The following is an 18,116-nucleotide window of genomic DNA, read 5'->3' as shown; positions in this document are numbered from 1 at the left end:
ACGATTGTCAATATTGAAAGTAGCAGAGTAAGTCACTGTCAAGCTGTCTGTAGATATTGTTGTATTTGTTGTTGTTTTCATTGTTTGGCGCGCGTAACTTTGCTGCTATAATATATTATTTTATTTACTCTTTGTGTTTGTTTGGCAACAAAATATCTTCAAAATGACATCAATTAAGTATAAAGTTGAATCAGGAGTTCAACTTTTAGCAAGGTTGACTAAGAAGCCAGTCATTGAAAACTTTTATTGCAGTTTATTCCAGCCCGGACTGAAACAGGACGATGTAGTCGAAATAGTTGGTGAAGAAATCTCTTCAAGTTTATTGATCGATTTGATCGTAGAAGCTTTATTACCTAGCAAGATTAATGTAGAACCCATTGGGGTATTAGTTTTCAATACGATTGGAAAACTTAACTATGAAGAACTTATCAAAACATTGAAAAAACGAATTGGAACATTATCAGCCTCAAATATTGATTGTGTTGAAGTAAATGATGCCCTTCATAGATCTCTCAGTAACTTGTTCATATTAGACATATATGATACAACACAGTTGTATACAACTATTCATAATTTAGACAATATATTGACAAACCATCATAATATATCATTACTAATATTTGACACTTTGACTGCATTCTACTGGTCAGAGCAAGGACATAAAATAACAAAGATGGATTTGTACATAAAAAATTTACTCAAAATGATACAAAAAGTTACCAAAGAACATAAAGTAATATTAATTTATACTAAACCTAGACATTTCAATTCAAACAAAGATTCTGGCAATCCAAATGATATTCAAATCACTGAGGGAATAAATTATAAGGTACAATTATTAGAAAGTAATAGTTCCAGGTTATACAATTTAATTATAAGAACAAATGACTTGTGTTACACAAAATACATAAATATAGAAGACAATCAAATAAATTGGCTTTGAAACATCATAAAATTAGTTTTATTTTCTCTATATTTAATATCATTAAACAACTATTTTGATCTCAAATCTAGTATTTATGTTAATCAATTATAAATCAGTGACCCTACTTTATGTAAGTGATATAAAAAGTTAATAGAAATTGCATATACTACTATCAAAATTGTGCATTAATGTGCTAGAGAAACACAAGCATTAAATTGTTTAATACTAATAATTGTTTTGAAGTATCATAACATCAGTGCCATGAACACTGTTAGTTCTCATCTGTTTCCTATAGTAGGAACAACCATGATATAAACTTTTTGATAACTGATTTTGTCAGCACAATAATTCCTTACTTAAATAAAATCTAATATTTAGTAATATTAAATACAAGCTTTAAAGATCATAGATCTATTTAAAAGAAATCTTAATATAGTGGAATTTCAAATTTTTATGTAAAAAAATTTATAATACTGTAAGAGATCATAAGAGATTCAGAAGACACTTATTTTCTATGCTTTGTTATTTAACTACTAAGAAACTTACTTAAATTAGTATATAAACAACATACAAAAACCCTGCAAGAATATGACTGAAATAATCAAGGTTTTCCCATTTACTAATTGTGTGGAAATAGGAATAACCAGATTCTTGTACAGAAAATGATGCTTCAAACATCACCCCCAAATAAGCGAGGTGTATGATAGTTATTATAGAAAATATTGTGTTAGTGATTACTGCAAGCATACTGTTCTTCTTGTACTTGTGATCACATTGTTTACCACATGGATTTGCTAAACAACATACATCAAATGTTTGTGCTACCTTGAGACGTAAATTATACTCAACATATGAGAATGTCCCTATACTAAGAAGGACAGCTGAAAATTGGAAATTCCATCCATGAAGTAATGATGACACTGCATATGTTATAAATATGGCCACAAATTTACCATATGGCTGACAAGTTTTAAAAACATAATGTTTCAACCATTGGTGCATGGGAATGTTCCAATAAATTACCACTTGGACTAGAGACCTTGGCAGTTCAATGAAAAATGGTTTAGTGACTTGGACTTCAGAACGACAATCATTTGTAAGTCCAAATCCAGCACTTGTCATTGAAAGCATAGACATCCTTGATATAAAATAGTGAGACATTCTAAAAGCTTGTGCATCTCTATAAGCTATTAGCCACTTTGGCAATGAGTCATCAATATACCATGGTACTATACAATTGGATAAAGTCAAGAAAAATATAGATACAACCAGATCAACTGCAATTAACTTAATCCATCGTTTGTTGAGAAATTTAACTTCAAGATAGTTATTGTAATGGTGAAATGATATCCATGGGCCAATAACAGAATTAGCTGGACACAGTAAATATCCTCCAAATTCCACAGGGTTCAACATTTTTTTAAATAAATCTCTGTCCAACTCTATTGCTACAGAAATTATTTTCATAGCAGCTATCATCTGGATGCCTCTTATTTGTTGCCATAATTTTGGATGGAGTATATGAACTTCACAAAGTAACAGAAATGAAATAACAAATATAGACACCACTAGTCCTCTCCATTTTTTAGTAACAAATGATAGTAAAATTATAAGAATATAAGCACTAGCAGTAAGTCCTACAGTCCAGATAAATGGAGGACCTATACAGTGGTACAAAAGGAAACTACCAATAACTAAACTCAAACTATGGCGAAGGTTGTGAGGTAGCGGTATATACTGGATCATAAGACGAAGAGCAACATTAGCCAAAAGTAAATCCCTGACAAATCTGAACCCTTCATATACAGTTGGTTCCACACACAATAGCATATAGGTCCAAGTACTTTCATAGTATTCTTCATCTTCATTCATGTTTTATCAATGCCACCACGCCGGCTTCTTTGTTTCGTCGAACTTATTTGCTATTCCATTAAAATATTGTTGACATTAAATAATTGATTCCTTTTGTACTCGTTTTCGTTCCTTACAAAAAACTGCGATTGATTTGATGTCTCATACACGATTCCTTCAAATTTCAATTTGGAAAAGTGTATTTTATAGTCACATATTTACCATTTTCAGTTTTTTCGGTACCTACACTTTGTCTGACATTCTCTGACAAAATTGTCATTTTCTGTCTGTCAAACTTGTCGATGAGAACTACAAAGTCATAGAGTAAACAAGCGTTTATGATTCAACATTATGGTATATACGTGTTTTCTTTATTATTTTATAGTAGAGTCATACAAATAGTTAATTTAAGCAGTAATTTGTAGTCATTTATTTATCATTAATCCGAAAAAAAAAGTTATATGTACGATAAATGACACTAATAGTTATGTTAAGAATACGGAAGCTGGAAATTAACAAACACATGCAATCTAAAATACATCATCTCGAAACTATCATTTTGTCGCTTCCAGCTATAGCTTCCAAACAGGTCGAGTCTTCTCTGTACTCTGTAGTTCTTTGTTCACTATGCGTGACGTTAACTTGACATAGATCTTGTTGCCAGTAAATAAATTTATAAAATATTATTTTCCGTATTTAGAATTTTCTAAAGTGAAAATAAAGGCCCATTTACAACATGTTATATTTACTTTTTGTCCTAAATTATACCTATACTTAGGTAAAAATACACAAGTTCTGCTTTGCACAAGAATTAAAATGTACACTGTATAGCATAAATTAAATTATATGTAATGGCAACATTATTCTGAAGTTGCATTGATTGGGATTGGGATGTTGTATTATTTTATTTAACTGTTTTACATAGAAATTTCTCGTAATCAATGCTTTAAAAACAAACGTGAGACTGCTTAATGCCCAGCATTTAATAAAGTACGGAATTGTGTGTTGAAGTGACGTGAACTTCCATAAACATTCGCTTCGTCTCTGAACCGTGTTAGCGTGCGTAACTGTTTAGTATAAAATCCGTTTGATATGTGCATTCAGTGACTATTGTTTTGAAGAGATGGCTAGCCCGTCACCTCAGAGCAGTCCGATGCCGCCACCGCAGGCACCGAGCCCTATGGGGCCGCCAACTCAGAGCCCGGCACCGCCACAGTCTCCGCATAGTCCCTACAACCAACAACATGTGAACGGGCCGCCTCCGTCTCACCCCCCTGGCGCCGGACAGCCGCCGATGCCTAATCATATGTCACCGTCTGGTCCAGGGCATCCTAATTCTAATGGACCTCCAGGTGTACCACAACAGCATTCTGGAATGCCACCAACTGGACATCAGATGCCTCCACACATGGTTGGGCCTCATATGCCAGGCCCTCCAGGACACCCAATAGGTCCTGGTGGTGCCCACCCACCTGGACCCAATGGACACCCTGGTGCACCACAGCATCCAATCATGCCTGGACAAGGTCCACCTCATGGATACATGCAACATCAAATTGGCCATATGCCACCTGGACAGGTAAATATTATTTGCTATTTTAATGATTAATGAAGTAGGGCAGCGTCTTGTATGCTTTAAATACAAACATTCAGGCAAAACAATTGTTTATATTCTTTATTTGTATTAACGTGGTATAGTATAATTAAACTTTTTGATATTAATGAAAATGAAAATTAATTAGACAATAAATGTTATAATGTTATAGTGCACATAATATTTACGAGTATTACAATAACTTGTAAGCAATGTCTACTCTGATTACTAAATAGTGGGCTGTAGATACTATTTCCAAGGAGTAAAATCTCCTTTATCATAGTACTAAACTGATCAGTCATTGGCTGTATATCTTCAGGACTAGCATAAAGATAATCTATATTCTTCATATATATGGTGTAGACAATAGGTGTGTTCAATTTCTTCTTAACCCAATCAGCTACATTACCAGTGTAATTATCTAAATGAACATGGAATAGTAACATCCTTTAATTACCAATATATCATAAGTAACCAATTTTGTTTAACCCCTCAAGCACGTCACATACAATGCATGTACATAAGCGAAAACACTCCAAGTGCTTAGAGGGTTTTCACTAAATGGAAATTAATAGATGGAATAAAACCTATGATATTTGATATACTCACAGAAATAGGAAGAAGTAGCACCATAGAAAAATGTTTTATTATGCTCCTCTTTTACTTTTTCATACACCGAAGTTATTATTTCCATCTGTGAAATTAATGTACTTCATGATTAGTATGGAATTTTATTTTGGTCAACCAATATATATATCATTTTAGATTGCTTAAAGATAAATTCAAATAAATATAAAATGGTACCAAAATAGGGTAATTGTTGGCTTGGTCAGTAGTATACCCATAGGGTATGGTCACAAGGTCATCGAAAGATCTGAGATTGATGAAAGCCAAGATATCAAGAGCTTTTCTATTTAAAAAAATTGCCAATCTCATATTTTCTTCTTCAGATAAGGATTTATAACCTGAGAAGACTGAATCACATTCTTCATTTTTTACTGAAAATAAGTTTCATAATAATATTATAATTACTAGTAAGATATGAACTCAACATCAACCAGGTATAAGACATGCATCAGTAGTAATTTTCTTTTTAAATGTTTTGCTTACTTAATGTTTCTTTGCTAAAATACCAATTTCTATCCAAATTTATACCAATGGCAGTTATATTTTCGTTACACTTTTTTTTGGGAAAATAAATTCTTCTATTTCTTGACCAAACCAATTCCTGGAATGTGATGTATTTTTAATTGTTGATATATTAAGTGAAGTATTAAAAATATAATTAATTTTAATACTTAATTACTTTCATGCTGTAATCATGACCATCAGGATTAAGCATTGGTAGAATATAGAAATCATGATGTTTTATCAGCATATCTACATTAAGTTTATGCTGCAATATGTATTCAATAAAATTCAAAAGTACAGCGAGGATCTCTTGTCAAACAATATTGTCTGTCTACTCATGATTTCGCTTGCAGCTTTCGTTGGCAATATTAATAGGCTTACTAGAGGAACTGATGTTGTGTATAATGTTTCACTAAATAATATTGAATGATTGCAATATGATGTTCAGTGCATCAAACACATTATCAATTAATGTGTAGTAAAATCAAAAGGAACGGACCCAGATTCATGTACACAGCATATCGACGCGGTAGTGGTATGGTGTACATGAGCCCTTACGCACAATTACTCGTCATATCCCCAAAAAAAAAAAAAAAGAAATACAGCTGATTTTTTATGTCCACTTGATAATTTTAATACTATTATTTCTTTTTTCTCATAACTTTCACCAATTATGATTTTTGTTAACTTTGGAAAATGTTTGACTTTAAAATCAATCCATAATTTGAGTGTATCCCAATAATAAAATGATTTTGTTATATTTAGAGTATTTCCATCATTCCGGTGGTATGGGATATAAAGAATATCTGCACTCTTAGCCCTATAAAATATAATATACTTAGTTATAAGGGAACACATATTTCATATTATTTTATGTTTGACATTAACACATAACATAGCAACCATATTCCGGTGGTATGGGATATAAAGAATATCTGCACTCTTAGCCCTATAAAATATAATATACTTAGTTATAAGGGAACACATATTTCATATTATTTTATGTTTGACATTAACACATAACATAGCAACATATTAGTCTTACAAGAACGTTTCATTGATTTTAACAAATTCTATGCCATCTGCTCTCAATTTATCTTCAAAAAAATTTGTGCAACATTTATCCACTATGATATCCATAGGTACAGCAGCTTCGTTTGAAATTCCATTTAGAAACACAAGTTCGTCATTTTTTACATAAAGATAATACAGTAAGGCCCTTTCTCTGGCATTAAAAGCTGACACTTCATAGACTGCATAGTTTGAAAATCTGTGACCTGGTGTTAATTGAGCTAATTGTTGTTTAATTAATAAAAGGTAAAAATAAATATTTAGAAAATTTAACATTTTCAATTGAACTTAGTACAATTTTTTATACATACTATTATTATTCAGTTAGGCCATGCTGTGTGAAGAGTGTGATTTTAAGATGGCTTTTTAAATTAGATGATGACTGAGCGATAACTAGGTACTTATAGTTTAACTTCTGTGCTACGTTTACCTTCTATTATTGATTCCTTATATCCTAAAATAATTAAGAAAAGTTTCCTCAAATAAAAATCATTGTTTTGAAAAGTTAATAACAAATGATTATGTTATCATAGGCGCCTATGCCAATGGGTGGAGGACCACCTGGTAATGGGCCGCAGGGTCCGCCTGGAGCTCCAGGAGTGCCTCTGCCTCTATCGGGCCCACCGCCGCACGGAGTACACCCGCAGGGCATGCCGCCTGCCGCTCCTGGCCACATGTCTTCGCACCATCCTATGATGCCAGGTCAAGGCCCTCCACCGCACGCTGCATCACCCGGATATGGTCACGTTCCTCCTTCCGGAGCTGCTGGAGGCCCGGCAGCGTCGCCCTCAGGGGCGCCCCCTACAGCTCCGCCTCAGGGTGGTGCTCCCCCACATCCCCCGGCTGCACAGACACCTCCGCACGGACAGCCACCACCGACATCCTCAGCCAATGGCCCCCCACCTGCGTCATCTCCAATGCAGGGCTCACTACCAGCTCCCGGTCCTGATAACCTGCACGCCATCCAGCGAACGATTGATTCTATGGAAGAAAAAGGACTACAGGAGGACCCAAGATTCTCGCAATTGTTGGCACTGCGAGCACGCTCAAACCCTGGCCAAGACCCTAGCAAGGGTTTGTTTAGCAACAATCAGCTCTGCCAACTTAAGTAAGTGTTATTTCATTGAATCGAAATATGTTTAAAAATATTTGAATGTGGTTTTTATCGTCAATTGTGATCATTATAGGGCGCAAATAACAGCATACCGAAGCCTGGCGAGAAATCAACCACTGTCGCAGCAGATAGCTATGATGGCGTCCGGCAAGCGCACGGGCGAAACACCCCCAGAGTGCCCTACTCCACCAGCTCAGCCCCCTTACGGTGAGGGGCAGGGTGCGCCGCCCAGCTCCGCGGCGGGGTTGGGCGGGCTCAGTGCCACCGGGGGCAAGGCGGGAGCCGGCGGCGCGGCGGGCGACGCAGCCCGCGGCGGCGGCGGCGCTCCTCCCACCCCGCTCCCGATGACGGGCCAGATGGCACCGCCGACGCAACTCACTCCACCTTTAGTAAATCCTGTAAGATATTTAATAAATTAAAATGAAACATTTGATTTATTCGTGCCAAAATATCTATACTTACACAAGCAATACGATTTTATTCACATTTAGCCAGTAAGTGGAGGACCAGCTTTACGAGGACCCGCCCCCTTACGTCCGCAAGCTCCGGGTACGCAGCCTCAACATCAGGTAATTTTTGTTCATAATCCAGTCCAAATAAAAAAAAAAAACTAATGCATTCTCATTATATTGAATTTGTCTCCCACGAAGGGTTTCTCTGTACTCAATTTTTTAATTTAGCTGCGTCCACATTTTCTTTGTAAAAAATGACCAATAGTAACATAATATTTTTTATCCATACCAGCCAGGGGTACCAATACCAGGAACGAAGCAGAATCGTATCACCAGTATGCCCAAACCTGTGGGAATTGATCCTCTACAGATCTTGAATGAAAGAGAAAACAGGTAAGTTAAAATATACATTATCATGTATATGATGTATAACGCATAAATGGAGATTAACTGTATATCTTACTATAGAATTGCAGCGCGCATCGCCCACCGCATCGAATTACTCTCCAATCTGCCAGCCAATATGCCCGATGACCTCCGACTGCAAGCACAAATTGAGCTCAGGGCTCTTCGAGTGCTCAACTTCCAGAAACAATTACGTTCTGAGGTAAATATTGAACTACTTACCAGTAGTCACACAAGACAGTGTCAGTTAAATAAATGTCTAAATCCTAATGTATTAAACAGATTCTGGGTCAAGTCCGTCGCGACACGACATTAGAAACAGCCGTGAACATTAAAGCGTACAAGCGTACAAAGCGACAAGGGTTGCGAGAAGCTCGCGCTACAGAAAAGTTGGAGAAACAACAGAAACTGGAGGCAGAGCGGAAGCGGCGACAGAAACACCAAGAGTTCCTGCAGACCGTATTGCAACACGGTTAGTCTACAATGATACATTTATTCGGTCTATTTACAAATAAAAATATCCTATAACAATACATTTGTAACCTCTATTTTTAGATTTAGAACTAATCATAATTTTAAATGTCGTTTTGCAGCCAAGGACTTCAAGGAGTACCATCGCAACAACATAGCCAAGCTGTCACGTATGAACAAGGCTATCATGAACCATCACGCTAACGCCGAGCGGGAACAGAAGAAGGAACAAGAGCGCATTGAGAAAGAACGTATGAGACGGTACGTATTTAACATATTTATTGAAAAAATATATCGATTTGTGACATTACGAAATTGCACAGATACATTCCTGCGGTAATATACACATCTTGCTTGTATTTTATTCTAGTTTGATGGCGGAAGATGAAGAGGGATATCGTAAACTTATCGATCAGAAGAAAGACAAGCGATTGGCGTTCCTTCTGTCGCAGACCGACGAGTACATCGCCAGCCTCACGGAGATGGTCAAGCAACATAAGCAGGAACAACGTAAAAAACAACAGGAAGAAGAGCGCAGGAAAAGGGTTAGGATTTTAATATTTTACTCTATCTTTACTACGTGTACATAGGTGTTTGACATGTACTGGGGAGTTTTATACTTATTTAAATAAATTGTTTATGCAGAAATCGAGAAAGAAGAAGTTGCTGGAAGGCGGAGAGATCGATGCCTTGGATGACAGCTCGCAAACATCAGACTCACGTGTTAACGTCATAGACCCTAAGACTGGCGAGGTAACTACACTTTGCGCACTAGCTTCATCTTATTACTGTCTGACTATAATTAAAAATATTTTGTTACTAACTCAATATTTTATTTACTAATAGATACTGAGAGGAGAAGAAGCGCCGTTGCTGTCTCAGTTGAAGGACTGGATGGAGACTCACCCTGGTTGGGAGGTGATGTCCGACTCTGAGGACTCTGGAGACGACAGCCAAGACGATGATGGTAATTATACATTCAAATATATTCCCTTACAAATAGAGTCTAATTTTGAATACACAATAATATATTAATTGCGGCCACAGAAAAGAGGAAAGGACACAGAGATGAGAGGAGTGACAAAGAGAAGACTGAAGAAGAGAAAGCACGGGAAATGATTAAGAAGGCTAAAGTCGAAGATGATGAGTATAAGACAGAAGAACAGACTTATTACAGGTTTGTTACTACTATATTTTGATGAGCTTAATATAACAATGTTCTAGTTCAGTCAATTATTCGAGTAGCCTATTCCAAACTTAGAAAGAAAGTAATACTAAAATATAACTTGAAAGTAATCATTTCGTATTCTTCCAGCATTGCCCACACAGTCCACGAGTCTGTTACTGAACAAGCCAACATCCTCGTCAATGGTAAACTTAAGGAATATCAAATCAAGGTATATAAAGCATTAAATTAATGTTAAAATAACAATTTAATAAATATTGAGTTATATATTTAACTAATATTTTACGTTGTTTCCAGGGTCTGGAGTGGCTGGTATCTTTGTTTAATAATAACCTGAATGGCATTCTAGCAGACGAGATGGGTCTCGGTAAGACCATCCAAACTATAGCGCTGGTCACATATCTGATGGAGAAGAAGAAAGTTAACGGACCTTTCCTTATTATTGTACCACTGAGGTAATAACGGGTTACTTTGCTTTACGTTAACGCGATCGACACGTTTATGAAGTTCAGCGTTCGATTAGCCTTATTCCAAATAAACTAACCATTTAGGTCTAAACGCGATATCGTGTCGATCGTTATTATTTATATTTATTGCACTTACTTTACAAAATCGTTTTTTGATAGTATTAGAATTTGAAGTTAAACTTTGTTCTGATTTCAGTACACTATCTAACTGGGTGTTGGAGTTTGAGAAGTGGGCGCCGACGGTGTCAGTAGTGTCGTACAAAGGATCCCCTCAGTCGCGTCGCCTTGTACAGGCACAGATGAGATCCACCAAATTCAACGTGCTGCTTACTACTTATGAATATGTTATCAAGGATAAGGCTGTGCTGGCTAAGGTAATATATTAAAAAATATTATGGAAAAATACATTATCTGGAATATTTGTAGAATAGTCATAATATCTGTGACCTTTTCTCAGGTACAATGGAAGTATATGATAATCGACGAGGGTCATCGTATGAAGAACCATCACTGCAAACTGACTCAAGTATTGAACACGCACTACATTGCACCGCACCGCCTACTTCTGACTGGTACCCCGCTACAGAACAAGCTGCCAGAGTTGTGGGCGCTACTGAACTTCTTGCTGCCCTCTATCTTCAAGAGCTGCTCCACATTCGAACAATGGTTCAACGCGCCTTTCGCTACTACTGGTGAAAAGGTGAGACACAATTTTCTATAGAATATAATAACTCTTGTTTTTATCAACATCCAATTTACAACATCTTTCTTGTAACTAGGTCGAACTGAACGAGGAAGAAACAATCCTTATCATCCGTCGTCTGCACAAAGTGCTGCGTCCGTTCTTGTTGCGTAGGCTCAAGAAAGAAGTAGAGAGCCAACTGCCTGACAAGGTGGAATATATTATCAAGTGTGACATGAGTGGACTACAACGAGTTCTGTACAAGTAAGTTAATATTAATAGCTTTGTCCAGTTGGTAGCATTTAAGCTGGCATCCAATACAATATAGTAAGCCAGCAATTCTTTCTAATATATTTTATTTTTACACAGACACATGCAGTCTAAGGGAGTGCTGTTGACTGATGGCTCCGAGAAGGGCAACAAAGGTAAAGGCGGTGCTAAAGCGCTGATGAACACCATCGTACAGCTGCGCAAGCTTTGCAACCATCCCTTCATGTTCCAACATATTGAGGAGAAATTCTGCGACCATATTGGTACTGGGGGTGGTGTGGTCTCAGGGTAAGATATTTCTTTAACTTATTAGAATGTTCCTAACAGTTCCTTTTTTTCCTATCAGTTTTTTATAAATTCGTATTTAATACACACATCGGCTACTTTAAATGCCGCCAAAATGTTCGCTTCCCTTAACTACAGCTCATACAAGGTATTACAAGCATGGCTTGACTTTTAAATGTGGTATTTTAATTACAGGCCGGACCTATACCGAGTATCTGGTAAATTCGAGCTTCTCGATCGTATATTACCGAAGCTGAAGGCAACTGGACACAGAGTTCTAGTGTTCTGTCAAATGACCCAGTGTATGACCATCATTGAAGACTATCTGTCCTGGAGAGCTTTCCAATATTTGAGGTAAGAAATAAATTGTAATTAATTTTGTCTGTTAGTTTCGGTTTTCGTTGCAATTAAAATACAGCCAAGCAAGTCTATCATACTAGATTGATATAATTCATAATAACTTATTGAACATCGTATCTCCTAGATTGGATGGTATGACAAAAGCTGAGGATCGTGGTGAGCTGCTCAAGAAGTTTAACGACGTGGGCTCAGATTACTTCATCTTCTTGCTGTCGACCCGCGCCGGTGGTCTCGGTCTCAATCTGCAAAGTGCTGACACCGTCATCATATTCGACTCTGATTGGAATCCACATCAGGTATTGTGGAATTCAGTAGTAGTATATTGTAGGGTAACATTAGTTGTGTAAATTGTTCTTTATTTGTTTACATTATATTCTTTGTTGTAACAGGATCTCCAAGCGCAAGATCGTGCCCATCGTATCGGGCAACGTAACGAAGTGCGAGTACTTAGGTTGATGACTGTCAACTCAGTGGAGGAAAGAATTCTAGCGGCAGCTAGGTAACCATATTATTTTAAATTACTCATTCTATTTGGAAATTCAATAAATTTGAATGGAATGGAAATTCAATCAATTTGTCTCATTTTAGGTACAAATTAAACATGGACGAGAAAGTCATTCAAGCTGGTATGTTCGATCAGAAGTCGACAGGCTCTGAGCGTCAACAGTTCCTTCAGAGCATTTTACATCAAGATGGGGATGATGAAGAGGTTTGTATCTTAAAAATTATTATATATTAAAAACGTATGTAACAGTTTTTAATAAACATTTTAATTCTCTCTGAATATTTGTAGGAGGAAAATGAGCTCCCTGATGATGATCTAATCAATGAGATGATAGCAAGATCAGAAGAAGAGTTAGAAATCTTCAAACAAATTGACATTGAGCGTAAGAAGAATGAGACGCAATCCCGACTCATTGAAGAATCGGAACTGCCTGATTGGCTGGTTAAAAATGAAGACGAGGTTGTTTGCAACAAGGTTAGTTTTGCATTATAAAAGTTTAAATAATTAAGTTATTTTTTAAGATATTATTATTTTATAAGTAAGATCTATAACACTAAAACTAAAACGTTTATGTTTAGGGGCAAGGCTGGAACTATCTAGACGAAGACGAGACGCTAGGCCGTGGTTCTCGACAACGCAAAGAAGTGGACTATACAGACTCTCTTACGGAGAAGGAGTGGCTGAAGGCCATTGATGATGAATTTGAAGAGGAAGAAGAAGAAGATGACGACGACGAAGTTCTTGACAAGAAGCGGAAGAAGGGTCGTAAGCGACGGTAAGAAAAGTCCTAACATTTAATCTCAAAGCCTACATAAAATGTTATGCTTTTAAGAATACGTAGTGAACTTTCGGTTTTCTTACAGCCGCCCAGAGGAATCTGATGAAGAAGAGGCACCGAGTTCCTCTAAGAAGAAGAGTAAAACGGAAATTAACCAAGTAAAGAAACGGTTGAAGATGATTATGAAGAAAGTTATAGATTATACAGCTAAAGATGAGTGAGTATTGTACTTACAAGTTATTTAAACAACAAAAAAAAAGGTTCTCAATTCGCTACGAATTTGTATGTTTGTTATTCAGGACTTTCGATTAGGTGAACCTGTATTATGTGACACAATGTATTTTCTATTATTTCTCATAGCCAGCAATCAAGAGTTTAATTTTTTGTACCTTAGTTCCTTAAGAGGTTGGTTGGATACAGCTAATTTATTATTGACCTTTCAGTGGCCGTGTATTATCTGAGCCATTCATGAAGCTTCCATCACGCCGGGAATTGCCAGATTACTATGACATTATCAAGAAACCTTTGGATATAAAGAAAATTATGAACAGGATCGAAGATGGCAAGGTAAAATTCATACATAAATTATCATTTTCTTTTTGTCGTTTCTGCCCAATCTCAAAGAACAAAGGCGTGTGTTTATTTATGTGTATAATTTTGTTTCTTTTTTTTTTGACAGTATAATGACATATCGGATCTCGAACGTGATTTCTTCACGCTGTGCGCTAACGCTCAGACGTACAATGAGGAGCAGTCCTTGATATACGCGGACTCAGTGCGTCTTCGTAACGCGTTCATTGAAATACGACGTCGGTATGAAAGCGGACAGAACTCCGACGACTCGGATGATAATGATAAAGGTTGGTAACTAAAATTGTTTTCTTTGCACATAAGGCAGTTGTCCCACCAACGGCGAGAAAACGACTAACTATCGGCTATTTTCTCGCTCAAGAAACGTACAATAGATATACTTTCCGTGTAAACAAAAGAGATGCATATATAAACAGTTGATCGCTGACTGTTCACACTGCCGGCGAGTGCTCGCTTCACTAGTTTGTCGCTGAGCGACAAGAGCTATGAAAGATAACACTCGCTCGGCGACACTCGCCAAGCGACACGGTCATTTTTCTACAGTGCGTATCGTACTGATGCGAGTAATCGCCCGCCTTACTCGCACACTCGCTTATAGCCGAACTACACAAATATCGAAACTACGCACTCGCTCCCCGCGTCTCGCTAACTCGTTGCTAGTTCTAGCTCTACTCGTTACTCGTTAATCGTTGCCGGTGGGACAACTGCCTAAGTTGAAAAGACCAGAGGTGTGTCAATATATAATACATACTCACTGTCTTGAGTTCTCAATTCAACACAGTATTTTACCATATACTATGAATCTGTGCTGCTTCATGTTTCAGCATCATTGATGAATGGATAGATGAATTTTAATCACTATTTTTTTTTTTTTGATAGATGATGAAGATTCGGATGGCGAATCTAACCGCTCTGTCAAAATGAAGATCAAGTTGAAGGGTAAAAGCAAAAGCACACCATCCAGGAAGCGGAAACCACGAAAGTATGTCTCCGAGGACGAAGATTATGAGGAGGATTAAACTCAATTCTTTGTATTACCCTTCTAGTAACTAACACTTGATCAATCATGTTAGGCAATTTTAATAACCTAATTTAAATTCATAGATTTACCTATAGACAAGATTCAACTATATCGCTTTATGTAATGGAATTATTATAATTTGACATTTAAAATATTTTTCTTGCGAACAATAATTTCTTCAATAATGAATTATCTCATCTGTATTTAAAAATATTACATGTTTACTCTAGTTAATAGAAGGGAGTTAGGATATTTCAGGTAGTTGCCCTTATGGTAACTTCTTGTTAGTAATTAAGGATATTATTTAGTAGTAATAGCAATGAAATATTGTGGTATCCCAAGAACACACTAAGCAGATGGCACTGGTGCTTGCATGTGACGTTTTTTGGGACTAACTTAAAGTATACCTACAGTTAGAATAAAAACTGACTTTTATAAAATATTCAAATGACTTTATAGGCTTTATCAACTTTTATTAACCACATAATATATATGATTTAATCTAAATTTATATCAGATAAAATAACAGACTTTTGTCTTGTGGTTTGCCTGAACTTGCTGAATACCTGGTTACATTTTTTCGCAAATATTATTTTATGGCAATCAACATTAAATTTTTCTATTAAAATATTACTTAAAGTAAGACCTAAATTATTTGACATTGACTCTGAATAACAAATATTTTTATTCTCTAGACATCAAAACAATGTTTGGAATTTAGGTATTTAGGGTTAGAGTAATAGGATTTATGTATGTGCTTTGGCATTCAAAATAAATTTCTATGTTTAAATTGTGTTTTATTTAATATCAACTATTTTGATGAAGTAGGCATATTTACATCAGTCTTGTCTACAAGCTTTGCTATAGTTTCTTTCCAATCTGCCCATTTGTAGTCGACTCCATGTATAGTTTTCATATGTTTATTAAGACTTGGACTATAACTAAACTTTTGGCTGCAAGTAGGACATGAGTATGGTTTATCTCCGGTGTGCACTCTCAAATGCCGCCTCAGGTTGCTCTGTGTGTAGAAGCCTACATGGCACATATCACATTTGAATGTCCTGTTTCCAGTGTGTCTGAAACAATTAAACAATATTAATCTCTTGTTAACATTAATAGTACTATACTAACTGTATAGCTATTATACCTTTTCAAATGCATAATCAAGTTTTTCTTAGTATGTGTTTTATACCCACACATATGACATTGTAATTTCTTTTCTAAGCTATGTTTTTTTCTATGATTATGTAACTCTGCAGATGTTACAAATGTGGCTCCACAATCTTCACAGTTGTAATTACAAATTTTAAAATGCCTATGCATATGTGCTCGTAGAGTTTCCTTTGATTTTAATGTTTTTAGGCAAATATTGCAAGTGAAGCTTGCATTTTCATGAACCCGCATGTGTTTTTTCATAGTAAATGCATGCTTGAACTGTTTGCCACATAAGCTACATGTGAAGTAAGTTGTGGTACTGTGGGTTTTCCGATGTGCTGCGAGACTTGATGACTGTGTAAAACTCTTACTACATTCACTACAGTTGTATGGTCTCTCCCCATTATGGGTTCTCATATGACTTACTAAGGTTTGGCTGTGAGGTGTAGAATAAGTGCATGATGTACAATGGTATCTTCTAGCGGCACCAAACCCAGACACTTTGCCAATATGTTTTCTTTTCTCATGCATTGATACATAATGTTTTAGTAAAGTAATTCTTGTCTTTAAAACTTTATGACATAAATTACATTTAAAGTTACTTGTTTCTTTTTGTAAACAATTTTCTTCACCCTTGTTAACTTCATTGACCTTTCTCCACACAACATTTAAATCAGAACAGTCATTAACACAGGAATCTGAATCTGGACCATCTTCGTAATTTGATATACAGTTACTATACTCATTTTCAACTTGGTCTTTGCCTTCTTGCAAATGTTCTTTCAGATATAGCTCGAGTCTTTCATTGAGTGTAATACACTTGAGTCGAAAATTATTAGCGACATTCAATTCGTGTAGGCAGTCGCCGCACATCAAAGAAGGTATACTTTTATCAGCAGATAACGTAACTTGAAAACATTGATAGATTTTATTTAAAGTTTCTTTGGATTCGTTGTTGTCATAAAAGAGATTTATGAAGTGTTTAGCCTTCTGTAAACAAATCACGCACAAAGCCTGCAAATCAACTTTCTCAGGTGTTGGATTCATTGTCAAGGAGATTTAAGTGATAATTTTAAAAAGTACTACTCGTTAAATAACATCTTGCAAAAAACACAAACCACAAATAGTAAACAAATCACTCAAACAACTCGTCCACAGTTCTGTCAATAATTTGACATTAACGGAAATTGAGAAGTTTTGTTGCCAGTTGAAATATTTATACTGTGAATAGAATAATTTTATTGGGTAACTAAATGAGGATAAAAAATTTGACTATAAAAAAAAATGAATGGGGCAATGTTATGGTATCCCTCAAAAATATATGGTACGTCTATCTCCATAACGAGAGAATGTTATTTTGTCGCAGTCGACCGTCTTCATCAAAGGCGGGAGAAGTCCTTTGATGCCTACTCTGCCATCCTCCCAAAATTAAGTCACCTAAGCACTTAAACAGTCGACATTAGCTTGCGTTTTATAACCTTGAAAAACATGCTGTTGCTTTTTTCTTTTGCCTAGAATCTTGGATTGATCATAACTTTAGCCCCAGGCTCACCCACAGGAGGGTATAGCAAAGAGTATAATAAGTCCCTTCCTCTTTTTTGCTGTCCTGTGTGTGCATGCGCCATTGATTTATTTAGTTTTCATAGTACATAGATGCTAAATTCTCAAAGATGATTATAGTTTAGCAATATTTGGGAAAGGTTAATGTAATAATGATAGGAACTGCCTAGTAAATTAAAAAATTTTAGTAAGTGTCCCACCCACCCCCATGGAAGTTTGTGGGTCAAAACAAGGGGGATATT

At 36.2% G+C, this 18,116-nt stretch overlaps 4 protein-coding genes across 4 annotated transcripts; 1 reads left to right on the top strand and 3 right to left on the bottom strand.

Moving 5' to 3' along the window:
• Window positions 1-1,329: 1,329 nt before the first annotated feature.
• On the bottom strand, window positions 1,330-3,075 carry LOC118262303 (protein-serine O-palmitoleoyltransferase porcupine). Its single transcript, XM_035573532.2, has one exon. It carries the CDS (start codon window positions 2,795-2,797, stop codon window positions 1,472-1,474), a length of 1,326 nt encoding a protein of 441 aa, XP_035429425.2. The 5' UTR covers window positions 2,798-3,075; the 3' UTR covers window positions 1,330-1,471.
• A 558-nt stretch (window positions 3,076-3,633) lies between these two features.
• Window positions 3,634-15,949, top strand: LOC118262304 (ATP-dependent helicase brm). The gene is made up of 28 exons (XM_050697652.1): window positions 3,634-4,355; window positions 7,106-7,680; window positions 7,760-8,084; window positions 8,178-8,255; window positions 8,431-8,531; window positions 8,607-8,745; window positions 8,826-9,015; window positions 9,137-9,275; window positions 9,385-9,559; window positions 9,660-9,767; window positions 9,861-9,981; window positions 10,062-10,191; window positions 10,330-10,411; window positions 10,498-10,655; window positions 10,864-11,041; window positions 11,125-11,367; window positions 11,447-11,613; window positions 11,719-11,907; window positions 12,100-12,258; window positions 12,389-12,560; window positions 12,654-12,763; window positions 12,853-12,973; window positions 13,058-13,243; window positions 13,348-13,544; window positions 13,633-13,764; window positions 13,991-14,114; window positions 14,227-14,407; window positions 15,018-15,949. The coding sequence occupies exons 1-28, from the start codon at window positions 3,900-3,902 to the stop codon at window positions 15,155-15,157; spliced, it is 5,076 nt and encodes a 1,691-aa protein (XP_050553609.1). The 5' UTR covers window positions 3,634-3,899; the 3' UTR covers window positions 15,158-15,949.
• LOC118262301 (carboxypeptidase O-like) lies at window positions 4,398-5,796 on the bottom strand. Its single transcript, XM_035573529.2, has 5 exons — window positions 5,677-5,796; window positions 5,481-5,598; window positions 5,175-5,368; window positions 4,980-5,064; window positions 4,398-4,791 (listed from the first exon to the last, which is right to left on the bottom strand). Exons 1-5 carry the CDS (start codon window positions 5,746-5,748, stop codon window positions 4,529-4,531), a joined length of 732 nt encoding a protein of 243 aa, XP_035429422.2. The 5' UTR covers window positions 5,749-5,796; the 3' UTR covers window positions 4,398-4,528.
• Window positions 15,936-17,469, bottom strand: LOC118262302 (gastrula zinc finger protein XlCGF57.1). The gene is made up of 2 exons (XM_035573531.2): window positions 16,307-17,469; window positions 15,936-16,235 (listed from the first exon to the last, which is right to left on the bottom strand). Exons 1-2 carry the CDS (start codon window positions 17,359-17,361, stop codon window positions 15,971-15,973), a joined length of 1,320 nt encoding a protein of 439 aa, XP_035429424.2. The 5' UTR covers window positions 17,362-17,469; the 3' UTR covers window positions 15,936-15,970.
• Between the last annotated feature and the right edge of the window lie 647 nt (window positions 17,470-18,116).

This window comes from Spodoptera frugiperda, chromosome 12, assembly GCF_023101765.2.
Source record: "Spodoptera frugiperda isolate SF20-4 chromosome 12, AGI-APGP_CSIRO_Sfru_2.0, whole genome shotgun sequence".
NCBI classification, from domain to species: domain Eukaryota; kingdom Metazoa; phylum Arthropoda; class Insecta; order Lepidoptera; family Noctuidae; genus Spodoptera; species Spodoptera frugiperda.
The sequence above is the reverse complement of the archived record's forward strand: the minus strand, read 5'-3'. Positions and strand labels throughout refer to the sequence as shown.

What these genes read in the sequence shown, in the direction of transcription:
- LOC118262303 (XM_035573532.2), bottom strand. Translation starts at nt 2,797, where the DNA reads ATGAATGAAGATGAAGAATACTATGAAAGTACTTGGACCTATATGCTA.
- LOC118262304 (XM_050697652.1), top strand. Translation starts at nt 3,900, where the DNA reads ATGGCTAGCCCGTCACCTCAGAGCAGTCCGATGCCGCCACCGCAGGCA. An exon ending in ATAAGGCTGTGCTGGCTAAG is followed by an intron (nt 11,042 to 11,124) that starts GTAATATATTAA and finishes ACCTTTTCTCAG; the next exon opens with GTACAATGGAAGTATATGAT. An exon ending in GGGGGTGGTGTGGTCTCAGG is followed by an intron (nt 11,908 to 12,099) that starts GTAAGATATTTC and finishes TTTTAATTACAG; the next exon opens with GCCGGACCTATACCGAGTAT.
- LOC118262301 (XM_035573529.2), bottom strand. Translation starts at nt 5,748, where the DNA reads ATGCTGATAAAACATCATGATTTCTATATTCTACCAATGCTTAATCCT. An exon ending in GTCATGATTACAGCATGAAA is followed by an intron (nt 5,599 to 5,676) that starts GTAATTAAGTAT and finishes ATCACATTCCAG; the next exon opens with GAATTGGTTTGGTCAAGAAA. An exon ending in TGCTACTTCTTCCTATTTCT is followed by an intron (nt 4,792 to 4,979) that starts GTGAGTATATCA and finishes ATGTTCATTTAG; the next exon opens with ATAATTACACTGGTAATGTA.
- LOC118262302 (XM_035573531.2), bottom strand. Translation starts at nt 17,361, where the DNA reads ATGAATCCAACACCTGAGAAAGTTGATTTGCAGGCTTTGTGCGTGATT. An exon ending in TTGATTATGCATTTGAAAAG is followed by an intron (nt 16,236 to 16,306) that starts GTATAATAGCTA and finishes TAATTGTTTCAG; the next exon opens with ACACACTGGAAACAGGACAT.